Source organism: Sebastes fasciatus, chromosome 16, assembly GCF_043250625.1.
Source record: "Sebastes fasciatus isolate fSebFas1 chromosome 16, fSebFas1.pri, whole genome shotgun sequence".
NCBI classification, from domain to species: domain Eukaryota; kingdom Metazoa; phylum Chordata; class Actinopteri; order Perciformes; family Sebastidae; genus Sebastes; species Sebastes fasciatus.
The window spans coordinates 5,722,471-5,735,036 of record NC_133810.1 but is presented as its reverse complement, the minus strand read 5'-3'; the positions used below and the strand labels follow the sequence as shown (position 1 = coordinate 5,735,036).

The 12,566-nt window shown below is 39.6% G+C and overlaps 1 protein-coding gene across 3 annotated transcripts in view; it reads left to right on the top strand.

Annotated features, from left to right (window-relative positions):
• Nucleotides 1-12,566, top strand: part of lig3 (ligase III, DNA, ATP-dependent) — a 159,136-nt gene that overhangs the window by 145,972 nt on the left and 598 nt on the right. For 2 of the 3 annotated variants that reach the window (XM_074609994.1, XM_074609993.1), the window contains 19 exons: nucleotides 1-37; nucleotides 1,348-1,476; nucleotides 1,901-2,125; nucleotides 2,215-2,366; nucleotides 2,634-2,797; nucleotides 3,785-3,862; nucleotides 3,956-4,124; nucleotides 5,773-5,928; nucleotides 7,394-7,525; nucleotides 7,609-7,688; nucleotides 7,922-8,009; nucleotides 8,102-8,179; nucleotides 8,331-8,454; nucleotides 9,655-9,797; nucleotides 9,898-9,972; nucleotides 10,435-10,581; nucleotides 11,038-11,185; nucleotides 12,151-12,233; nucleotides 12,344-12,427. The exon at nucleotides 1-37 is cut by the window's left edge and continues 535 nt beyond it. In XM_074609994.1, coding sequence (XP_074466095.1) covers nucleotides 1-37; nucleotides 1,348-1,476; nucleotides 1,901-2,125; nucleotides 2,215-2,366; nucleotides 2,634-2,797; nucleotides 3,785-3,862; nucleotides 3,956-4,124; nucleotides 5,773-5,928; nucleotides 7,394-7,525; nucleotides 7,609-7,688; nucleotides 7,922-8,009; nucleotides 8,102-8,179; nucleotides 8,331-8,454; nucleotides 9,655-9,797; nucleotides 9,898-9,972; nucleotides 10,435-10,581; nucleotides 11,038-11,185; nucleotides 12,151-12,233; nucleotides 12,344-12,427 — 2,292 coding nt within the window. Of the gene's footprint in view, nucleotides 38-1,347; nucleotides 1,477-1,900; nucleotides 2,126-2,214; nucleotides 2,367-2,633; nucleotides 2,798-3,784; nucleotides 3,863-3,955; nucleotides 4,125-5,772; nucleotides 5,929-7,393; nucleotides 7,526-7,608; nucleotides 7,689-7,921; nucleotides 8,010-8,101; nucleotides 8,180-8,330; nucleotides 8,455-9,654; nucleotides 9,798-9,897; nucleotides 9,973-10,434; nucleotides 10,582-11,037; nucleotides 11,190-12,150; nucleotides 12,234-12,343; nucleotides 12,428-12,566 lie in introns of all 3 variants that reach the window. The other variant, XM_074609995.1, reaches the window with a different exon arrangement.

The following is a 12,566-nucleotide window of genomic DNA, read 5'->3' as shown; positions in this document are numbered from 1 at the left end:
GACCAGGACAAGGAGGTCATTAATAAACATGTTGCAGGTACAACACTCAAAACTTTACTTTACAATAACTTTTTTATACTACTCAAAAGCTATAAAGTTGTTGCATTATGTTTTATGATTTTATTGTGGATTCCAGGCAGTTTTATCTCTCACTGGGAACTGCTGTGTAGTGGCACTGATCTTTGACCTTTCTAGAGAGCAGTCTATGAAACTGGCCAGAGGCTACAGTACAGAATTGATACTAACTTATCTGTCCACAGAACCTCAGCTTGCAATTTTGCACAACCAGTTAAACAGCACCAGTCGATTGATTCACATTTGCAAAGGAGATTCATGTCATTAAGTCAATAAGTGATAGATGAAAAGAGAATCCAGAGGCATCACACATCAGTACAGATATCTCTGAAACAAGTACTCCTGCTATTATTAGTGTTTTTACCCTTAACATCTAGTGATTTGGCATCGCTCGGTCAACTATAAATGAGTTGGTGTATTTTACTCAACACCATGCTAGGTGTGTCTCACATCATTGCACCTAATGGCATCTTACCAGTTCAACCAGTACAACTAATTAGACGGGTTAACATTCTTGCTACTCTGCCATGTTGTACCTGAGCTGGTGTTGGAAAAAAAACATCTCGGGTTAGGCTTTAAAATTCAGGTTAGATTAATTTAACAATTAACAAATTAACAAATTCATCTCATATTTAGTCTAGACGGTAACCTATGATTTGCCAAAACTCTTGCGAGACTCGCTGCCCAACGACCAACTTAACCTTAACCATCCCGCGAGAGTTTCGCAAATCATAGGTTACCGTCTAGACTAAATATGAGATGAATTATCTTGGCCAAAATAATTGTGATTCATGATATTATCGTGCTTATCAAAATATGCTTAAAACTCTTAAACTCTCTTCACTTCTCTTCTATGATAACGAAGCTGGACAGCTTTTTCAAGTCACTCGTGACGATATTCAGGAAGATACCGATAATAGAAATTCAACACAATCAATTTATTTTTAGTGTTTTTTATCGCAATCTGCAATAAAATCCTATATCTTCCCATCCCTAATCTAGACACAACCCTAAACAATCAAATTAACAAAACAGATTCAAGATTAAGACAATAGAACAGCTAAATTGATGGTTGACGTGTATGTGTGTGTATTGTACATGATTGTGTATGCATCGATATAGAGGTGTAATAGTGTGTCCATCCACAGTCAGAGTTTACATCTTTGTTCTTGTTTAAGCTGTTTCACTTGTGTATTGAAAACTTAAATTGGAATGGTATCTCATTTCAAATGGTTCCTTATTTGTTCTAAAGCCATTCGTCTTGTCTTGTAGACCTGATGTCCAAAGTCAAGGCCAGTCCAAAGAAGAAGGTGCAGGCCAAGATGAACACTACAGGTCAGCTGATGGCTCCTCCTGCTGACCCATCCCTCAACGCTCCACGCAAGTTCTCAGGCTTCACTGGTAAGATATGACATCTCTGGTTAAGTGGTTTCTTATTTGCTGTAAAGCAAAATTAGAAATGATACTAAACAAATAAACCATCCTGACGTTTTTTTCCAAGCTTTAGAAACTAAGGTAGTCAACTTATAATTTCATTCATTCCATTTTGGTAGGTACACCAGTTGATGGAAACGCGCCTATTTGGCATTTTTTTTTTGCATCACTTTAAAAGTTAACTTAAAATTTGCTTGACAATTGAATGGGAAAACGATTGTTTGCATTAAGCCACAGTACAAAGGCGGATCAGTAAATTCAGAAACAGATATTTGTTCAAACTGTTAAAATCAGGAGCTTTACTTTTTGTTCCACTGTGAATGTAGCAGAAGTATTTGCTCTGTCAAATTGGTCTCATCGTATCTACTGTTCCACTTCACTGTCCTATCAGCTGCAAAAGCTGGCAGCTCCAGCAGCTCCAGCAGCCCGGGACCATCCTCTTCCTCCGCCGGTGTCAGCCAAGACAGCCCCCTGTCCAGGCAGCTTTGTGACATCCAGCACAAGGACTGCCTCTTCAGAGAGTTCCGCAAGCTCTGTGCCATGGTGGCAGAACACAACAGCTACAATGCCAAGACACAGGTCATTGAAAAGTTCCTCAGGAAGGGCTCAGGAGGAGGTTGGTGTTTATGCGCTTTAGCAGATTTCAGTATGTGACAGAATCTACAACGAAATATTAGTTATAAATCTACTTTTTTTCCATCCCAGATAAGTTCCATGGAGATCTTTTCCTGACGGTGAAACTGCTCCTGCCAGGCGTTGTAAAAAGCGTCTACAACCTCAATGACAAGCAGATAGTAAAGATTTTCAGCCGCATATTGAAGTGCGACCAGGATGACATGGTGCGGGATCTGGAGCAGGTCTGTGATCCATATGTTCTCACACATCAGATCTTATTCTTTGCAAATGTTCAAACGTATGCTGAATGTTTTCTTTAAGAACTAAAAACCATCTCACCAGCGGCTATTCAAAGCAGTTTTATTTATATTTTTAGACTGAAAATAAGTTTCTCAGGGGATTTTTATCTGGGCCAATTATAGTCTCTTGACATTTTGTATTGAAAATGATGACTAATTGTCAAAAACGACACTTGTAAAATATAGTGGGTGTCTTTTTTTTTACTTAAGGGTGATGTGTCTGAGACGGTGAGGATGTTCTTCGAGGACAGTAAGTTTCTCGCGGCTACCAAGAGCCTCCTGACCATCCAGGAAGTGGACGCCTCACTAACCCGCCTCGCCCAGCTGACCAAGGAGGACGAGCAGCAGACTGAGCTGGAGGAAATCTCCAAAAAGTAAAGCAGTGCATCATCATTTTCATATCAATTAGTGTGGGTAGTAAATAGTATAGTTAAGGTAATTCAGTTTTGTATGATTATTTATTTCACACACACACATGAAAGGAATGTAAAATATGTGTGAGGGTGTGGTAGAAACCTATAATGGCTTATATAAAAGCCACACCCAAAGGACATACAATAGGTACAAATGTTACCATGACAAAAATCACCAGTGCATTTTGGATATTAGTGACATTAGTATAACATTTCTTAATATAATATATATAATATATCTGCCATGGTGGCAGGTGACCTGAATTTTGTACCTAATGTCATCCCCTGTTAACACTAGTTATAGTAATAACACAAGTTATCATGTGTGGCCTTGTCTTTTGTAGTCGTACTTGACGTCTCTGTTTTGGTGTCATTGTTCACAAAGCTTTTCAAAAAGCAGACCGTTCACTACAAACATGTATAAAAGCCAGGGAGACAGATTGTTTGATTTCTTTTCACAGCATTTGTAAATGTTGCCGTTATTTGTTTCGTCTTGTTTTGCTCGCTCTGCCTTTTTTATTGTTGGTATTTGGTTTTTTTTCCTTCTTTTTGTTTGTCTGCCTGAGGCATGTCTTACACACACAAATACTAGACATCTGTATTTGACATTCTCCCCTCCGCAGTAGCAGCTGCCAGAGCGGGACTATGTTTATTTGTCATAAACAACATCTTGCTAGCTGTAAACCGGCAGAAGCAGTATTTTGTGCTGTATTGAATAAAAAGTCTACTAGTGTCATATGACAGTGATAGGGCAGTTTTTTTTCTAAATGACTTACGATTTCTGTACAAAGTAATGTAATTATTTTATATTCACTACTTGTGTGGTTTTATTTTAGAACCTCTCTGATCGTAACAGCTGGATTTCTGCTTCATGAAATGCTGTAATACATCCGACATTAGCTTCACAATTTCCCCCCAGTGATAATCTGCTCTCTCTTCTCATCACAGATGCACCGGTAATGACCTGAAATGCATCATTCGTCTTATTAAACACGACTTGAAGATGAACTCTGGAGCAAAACACGTGTAAGTGTCTTCTGCCTAGAAGTTGATATACACTTTGATTATGTTTTCATACCGATCTGGAACTCCTCTTGAATTACTGCCTGTTTTATGCAGCTTGGACGCCGTGGATCCAAATGCCTACGATGCCTTCAAGGCCTCGCGTAACCTGGGTGACGTGATTGAGCGGGTGTTGAGGAATCAGCAGGAGGCGTCTAACGGCTCAGGACCCAGGAAGCTCCTCACTGTGGAGGCCTCGCTCATGACCCCCGTTCAGCCCATGTTGGTGAGTAGCACCACTACAATGAACAGTTCTCCCTGATTTAACTGGTACGTCTGTATGTGATACAATTCAAGGCAGACTTGTCTGAACCGCAGTGATTTAAGGAAGTCGCATTACGAAACGGTGAACAAAAAATACCTTGATAAAGTCACTAATGCATTTTAAACAGGAGTTCTAGAGAAAATCACAAAGCTAAAAAGGAGAGAAGAGATTGAATGAGGTCCCTTAATTCCTTCACATTAAGGGGTAACCTTCACAAGATGAAGAGAATATGATGTTCCCAGCTGATGACCCAGACAGCAGCTGGACCTACCAGATAACTCTCTACTCTAAACATGTGATTTATAAACGCAGCTATTAATTCAGCATGATTTAACGTGTGTGTGTGTGTGCTTTCTAAAAAAATCTACAGACCATTAAATTGCACTTTACACAGCAGCCTTTTAATTACGCAATATAAAAGTAAATTGAAATTCACAGTCCAGTTCCCAACTTCCCACAGGCTCACAAATTCCGTGTTTTCAGTTTGAACTTCGGTCTCTTTTTAACATTAGTTTGGAGAACATGAAAAGCTACATCCCCTTCCTGTTACATCCAGTAGACGCATTACAAAGGAAGGAAGGAATCAGGGAAAAGAGGAAGGGAGAAACATGGAGTTGAGTAACTAAAACATTGTATGGACACATGTGATTTAGGGTGGTGAGCTTTGAAATACGGTTATTGCACTCAGAGCAGCAGGTGAATGCGCAGTCTCATCGCCAGTATAGTCATATCGATTAGTGCAATATTACACCAGAGAATTGAGTTTACGATGCAGTTTTGCTGAGTACAGTGCCGGCTTTTTATTATTGCTCTCTCCTTTTATTTAAAACCAACACCTTGATGCAACATGTAGGTCTTCTTTTTGTAGTTGTGACCATAATTTATAGTTTATCTTATTTAATATGAACATCACAGTAGCATTACTCCTGTAATATACAAGGACTAGATGCACTATGTCTATATCTAAGTGCTGTGTGGGAAGAGAAGGTGGAAGGTGACACATTTTAGTCTCTTTTCGTCAACAATATTGCATGTTTGATATCGTCACTGTTGGTTTTTAATGATGCCGTCTTGTCTTAGTCATGGAAAAAAAGATCGTGGACGAACATATTTCGTCATAGTTTTCGTTAACAAAATGAACACTGTCTACAGCAAAGTCCGATGGGTCAAGAAACACAAGCAGTGAGACGATCAGACAGGTTGAAGTCAACTCATTAGTTTAGATTACAGTATCTAATCCAAATGTTCTAAATCAGTCTGGCTGAACCAGCGGTTTGTTTCCAACCTGTCTGATTGTCTGACTGCTCGTGTCTCTTGACCCGTTAGACTTCTTTTCAGTTATGTCTCAGTTATGTTCCCATATCTCAGCAGTTCACTTGGTGAGTACAACGGAATACAATAAGAATAACGGCCAAAAGCACAAAAATAAAATGCAAATTATAAAAAAAGAATGATCCCTTTAGGGTATGTGAAAATGTCCATTGACAGCAAAGTCTAAAAGAGAGGCTCAGTTTTGCCACTGGAGCAACTAGGGGAAACTTTTAATGAAAAGTAATTATATATGAGAGTTTGGTTCCCTGCTGAGAGCTCGTTGTTGTTTTCCTTTCAGGCGGAGGCATGTAAATCCATCGAGTACGCCATGAAGAAATGCCCCAACGGGATGTACTCTGAGATCAAGTATGATGGAGAACGTGTGCAAGTCCACAAGAACGGAGACAACTTCAGCTACTTCAGCCGCAGCCTCAAGCCAGTCTTACCACACAAAGTCAGTCTTACCACACACACCCACACACATACTGTACAAAGGCACACACACAGCCTGCGAGGTTGTATACCAATTAGTATGACAATGCATGTCAGCTCCTCAGGTTTGCCCCGGCAGGATTAGCAACTTAAAGGTATTTTCCCAGCATGAAATTCAGACATTTCTCACAGTGATTTTCCAGCATTTGCTCTCTCAGCGGGAGGCCGAGAGCCTTAAAACATGCAGATGAATAGCTCCACATCATGTTCATTAGCCTTTTCAAACCACTAGAGGCTGCTGCTGTGCACAAAATATATACCAGCCTCCAGTAAACTTCAGTAAAAACCACCAGGTACTAAAACACAAGAAGCCTTTTATATGCACAAGCAATGTGCCTCGCCCCGTCTAAATGCTTATTGGGGCTTACTTCTTTTTTTATTACGTTTCTCACATTCTACAGGCTTTTTAATGCTAAAAAGTATGTTTTCCCTTCACACATTAGAATTGATGACAATATCTGGAGGAACACCGCTCAGTTACTCGGTGCTGTGACGTAGGTTACTGCTGGTTACTACTAAAATTACTGCTTTTATCAATGTAGTCTGGTGGCTTTGAAGAGAGCGATATAACGGCTTCAGTTCCCCTCTTCAAAGCCACCAGACTCCATTCACAAAAACAGTAATTTTACCTCTCAGAACACAGGAGTTGCTGGTCTACCGCTGCATCGATCAGTTAGTTTGTTTGTGTTATTGTGTGACTTTCGGATCTGAACTAACGTGGCGTCCACATTGGCACCTTGCTCAGCTTCTTGTCGGTACTCCTGTCTGCTGGGAGCACGCCGACCGCCATCTAAGTTACTGTATGTAACTTTAATACACTGACTATAAGGATGTATATATACTGTACATGTAGCAGCGTCATCATGCAGAAACCTATGTCAGGTCACATGGGAAAACATTTTTTGAATGTTGAGATTTGACTACATAAGGAACACTGAGAAGATACAGAACGATATAAAAACTTCAGAAGCTACTATCGTTTCCTCCTGGGGCTTGTTTCTGTTTTAGTGTGGCCCAGGTCTTGCCTTTTATCCTGGTTGTCTTTAGACATGTTGCCCTTGCTACCCATCAGCCCAAATGGGTGATTATGGACCTTCAGCCACAGTAATTAGGCAATTAATGTTAATGTTAGGTTAACGTTAGGTTAACGCTCTGTATAATAGTCCAAGTTTCCTAATGTGTTTTATTGTGATAAATGATATCACCGTAGATCAGTTCAGATTATGGAACATGGATAAAATGAGGAAAATCAAATGTGTTTTTGTCATTTCATCTACACTTCTATCAGGTCGACGCACCTTATTATTTAGACAGTTTGACTTCTTATTTAGGCCGTGGGATGGTGCCAGTCTCTCTTAGGTCTTGCTGAAATAATTGTTTCAAATATGTCTTATTTCTGCTCTAAGCCGCCCATGTTGGTGTTTCAGGTGGCCCATTTCAAGGAATTCATCCCTCAGGCTTTCCCTGGAGGCCACAGTATGATATTGGATGCTGAAGTCCTTCTAATTGACACAAAGACCAGTAAACCCCTGCCCTTCGGGACGTTGGGTGTACACAAGGTGAGAACACCACAGCCAATTTGCACCTTCTTTTTCTTAACATGATTTTGTTGTTGTCACGCTTCACTCTCCTCTCCCTTCAGAAACAAGCTTTTCAAGATGCCAAAGTGTGCCTGTTTGTGTTCGACTGCATCTACTTCAACGGCGTGAGTCTCATGGAGAGGTAATGTGTCTTTTCATCCCATTCACTGTCTTAAAAAAGATGTCTTCGGATTTTCTTAAGTATAATTTTTGAGCAACTTTCAAATAAACACAAAAACTAAAGCCAAGTTTTATTCATACGTGTTTATTTTTAAACATACAGTACATTTGTATCACAGATTTACATTAATAATTATGAATATTGTAAATACACACTGTCTTACATTTATTATTTCATATCATCATATTCTCCAGGCCGCTGTCTGAACGCAGGAAGTTCCTGCACGACAACATGGTTGAGGTGACCAACAGGATCCTGTTCTCAGAGATGAAACACGTCACTGTGAGTACAACTCTGAATTTGTCTTTCTGCTTTATGAGACATCTGTAATAGCTCATGGTATCATCATATATATGTGTATGTGTGTGTACCAGAGGGCAGGAGATCTGGCTCAAATGATAACTCGTGTCATCAGAGAGGGACTTGAAGGCCTGGTGCTAAAAGATTTGAAGGTGAGTTGCTTTTTTATCTCCAATTGGAAAGAAACTGATGGGTGTGAACACAATGAGCAAGTTACACTTATAAGTAGTTATACAATCATTTGAATTACAGATGTAGCTGAAACGTTATGATGATCAAGCTGTGAATATCTGTGTGTCTCAGGGTACCTATGAACCGGGGAAGCGCCACTGGCTAAAGGTGAAGAAGGATTACTTGAACGAAGGGGCGATGGCCGACACGGCTGACCTGGTGGTGCTGGGGGCCTTCTATGGAAAAGGCTCAAACGGTCAGTAAAGACCTAAACGACATCTTTTCCACTTCTTGATGCCCCTTTTTTGTGTTTATTGGTTTTTAGTAGGGCTGTCAAAGTTAGCGCGATAACGCAAATTTGTTTTAACACCACTAAATTCATTAATGCAACTTGCGATTTTTAGGTTGTAGCTCAGTTTTAAAGCTAGTTAGAGTGGAGATACTGGTATCATATGAAACTACAAACCTAAGGAATCTATTGGTAACAACCATGTCATACTAGCTTGTTGTTAATGAGGTTAGATAACGCTGCAAACTTGCGCTAAATTTTGTTGAGGAAAAACTGTTATGGCCATTTTCAAAGGCGTCCCTTGACCTCTTACCTCCAGATATGTGAATGAAAATGGGTTCTATGGGTACCCACGAGTCTCCCCTTTACAGACATGCCCACTTTATGATAATCACATGCAGTTTGGGGCAAGTCATAGTCAAGTCAGCACACTGACACACTGACAGCTGTTGTTGCCTGTTGGGCTGCAGTTTGTCATGTTATGATTTGAGCATATGTTTTATGCTAAATGCAGTACCTGTGAGGGTTTCTGGACAATATCTGTCATTGTTTTGTGTTGTTAATTGATTTATTTTGCATAAATAAGCATATTTGTCCCCTCCTATGTTAATAAGAGTATTAAACACTTGACAAATCTCCCTTTAAGGTACATTTTGAACAGATAAAAAAATGTGTTAAGATTCTGTTTGAACTTTACTCAGACAGGATGGTGAAATTAACAACAGTAAAACTCTAGTACAGTAGCATTTCATGTGAACAATAAGCAGATGAAACATGGTGCATGCCTGTGGCTAAAGCATACAAGCAGACAAGATATGGGAGCCATTGAGGAGGCTCGGTAATGAGCATATAACACAACGGAAGCATAACAAATGCTAAAACAAAGGTACAAATCTCCAAAGCATGGCTAATGAAGACGGCTCATGCAGTGTGAAGACAAGCTAATAGAGCAGAAACAACAAATCAGACGCTTGTCATAACATACTGGGGGACAAAAGTGGGAAATAGAAAACAGCTGGAAAAAGAGACCTTTAAAAAGTGGATTTGAGGAGGTGAGTTTTGGGAAGTGAAATGATACAGTGCAGGAGTATATTATATATATATATCCACTGGCAGCACTTTCCTGAAGTTCCCACCTAATGCCGTGTGTGTTCTTCTACCCACCAGGGGGCATCATGTCCAGTTTTCTAATGGGCTGTTACGATCCACACTCCAAGAAATGGTGCACAGTCACCAAGTGCTCCGGAGGCTACGATGACGCCACCTTGGCCCGGCTCCAGAAAGAGCTGGACGTGATCAAAATCAGCAAGGTCAGAGAGGATCCACTTAGAGGCCTGTCTGGAATATTGAGCTGATGTAATAAAACCCAAGATTAATCATTTGTGTGTGTGTGTGTGTGTCTTTGTGTAGGACCCAAGCAAAATCCCAGGCTGGCTGAAAATCATCAAGAACTATTATCCAGATTTCATTATTCGTGATCCTCAGGTGAGATTTCACTATTCAGCACTTTTCTATTTCCCAGTGGGGTCTGTTCATGCACAGCCGGTTGTATAGCTGCAGACCTTTAAATTAAGTGATGAGTAAAAAGCATCTCTTGCAATATGTGTTCTGCATGCGTTCTATCTCAAACGTACTGAGGTAATGATCACCCACGCTGCAGAGCTGGGAGGTGTTTTCAACCTGAAAGTAGTCGTGCACGAAAACACTTTAACTTCAGGGATTGAAGACATTTGATTGAAACAACCTTTTCTGGCTTTCAAGTCTGAAAATAGAACCTAGTAATGAAATCCACAAACTTCCTTCCTTAAACAGCAATAGTCGTGGATTTCCCCCCCACGTTTTGAGCAGAAGTTAGAATTGATTCTTTTTCATTTTATGGAAAAGCAGTCATATATTTGCTTTGTCATTTATTTTTCACCGACCGCTGCTTTGTTTCCTCTGCTGCAGCAAGCACCTGTCTGGGAGATCACAGGCGCAGAGTTTTCCAAATCAGAAATGCACACCGCTGATGGCATCTCTATCCGCTTTCCCCGCATGACGCGCATCCGTGATGACAAGGACTGGAAGACTGCTACCAACCTGCACCAGCTTAAAGTAGGATTTCACCATTTTGATTCAAGTACACATTGTCATAGTGTGACGCATTGGTGTTAATAATGTATAGTTCTCCCTGAGTGCGGGAAGAAAGAGTTAACTTTTTACACCCTTTGTTGATCAGACACGGCAATTTCCATTCAAATATCTAATGGAAGGTGGGTGAGAAAGGGGAGGTAATGTGATATAGGTGATGGGAGGAGTGGAATAATTGAGCCTGCTGTTTAACAATGCACTGCATAAGTTAGGTATATAAGGTATGATTTAAATGTCGAGGACCAAATTTGCCGTCAAACATCCTGCAAACATTGACAAATGAGTTGAAATATTGTCTGAGGCAGTAAAACACGCCTGCGCTAAATTACTTAAATGCAACACCGGTCTTCAATCTCTCGTGACACGAAACATTACATCTCTTGGCTGAACCCCGTGTGGTCATTTCATCACTCTGCTTAGGAGCTGTTCCGCATATCGAAGGAGAACTGTGACTTTAAAGTGACAGCTGGACCATCTACATCCAACGATAAGGGCTCCTCGGGAGAGAACAGTGGAGGAAGCTCCCCGTCGTCCTCGTCCCATGGAAGTGCTCCACCCAAGAAGACCAGTAAGTATACTAACCAGCAACATAAAGGGGAGGACGAGAAAGGCATGGTAGCAGTTTCACTATTAAAAAGTCATAGTATAGTATGTCGGAAAATTTTGTAAAAAAAAGTCATAGTATAGGGTGTCTAAAAAAATTAAGTCATAGTATAGTATGTCGGGAAAAAAATGAAAAAAAAGTCATAGTATGTCAAAAAAAATTTTTTTTGAAAAGAATTAAAAGTTATAGTCTAGTATGTCGAAGAAAAGAAAAAAAGAAGTAAATTATGTCGGAAAAAAATTAACTCATAGTATAGTATGTCGAAAGAAAGTCATAGAATAATATGTCGAGAAAAAAAAAAAAGTCATAGTATAGTCTGTCGAAAAGTTTTGTAAAAAAGAGTCAGTATATTATGTCGGAAAAAATAAAGAAAAAGTAAGTCATAGTATGTAAAAAAAAAAAGTCATAGTATAATAGGTCGAAAAAAATTAAGAGTCATAGTATAGTAAGTCGAAAAAAGAGTTTTATATTATGTCGGAAAAAATAAGTCATAGAATATGTCGAGAAAAAAAAGTAATAGTATAGTATGTCAACATTTAAAAAAAAAAAAAAAGTCATAGTATATTATGTTGACAGAAATAAAAAGTCGTAGTCCGTCAAAAAATGTCATAGTATGTCGAAAAACTTTGTAAAAAAAAAAGTAATTGTATGGTATGTCGAAAAAAAGTCACAGTATAGTATGTCAATTTTTTTTTTTAAAGTCAGTTATTGTGTCGGAAAAATAAGTCATATATCTTAAAAAATGAAAAAGTCATAGTATACTAGTACATAGTAAAGTTTCCTTCATGTTATTAGCACAAATTTAATATGAACAGTAAAGCAAAAAGAGATTGTTGGTGGACTGAACAGCAAAAATCAGTGACCCAAGTGTGATGTCATTGTTGCAAGTGCTATTTTGTTATATCATCAACATGCACTCACTTTTACAGACAGCAGCAGCAGCACACCCAAAGCAAAGGCAGTGAAATCCCAGCCCCGTACTCCCAGCTCAGAAGCACCCAGTGCCAAAAAGGTATTTACTGCAAAGCACACTCACATGACAGATGCATCATTACAGTAATCCTGTCAGACAGTGAGTGAAGTTGAGCTGCACGTGATGAACTGACCAATGATTCCTATCAGGTGAAGAAGAGTGAAAGTGTTCACAGCAATGGACAAAGCAAAACGAAGCCAACCGCTCAACTACTGGAGCCGAGGAAAGACAAGGTTGGTCAACAAGTCTTTGACAACACTTTGAGTAACACAAGATGAGTATTCTATATTTAAAACATGTGAGACTGAATTATTAAGTGAATGCTATGCAGCTTGAACCACTTAACATTGCAGCACTCAGCTCACTGTATGT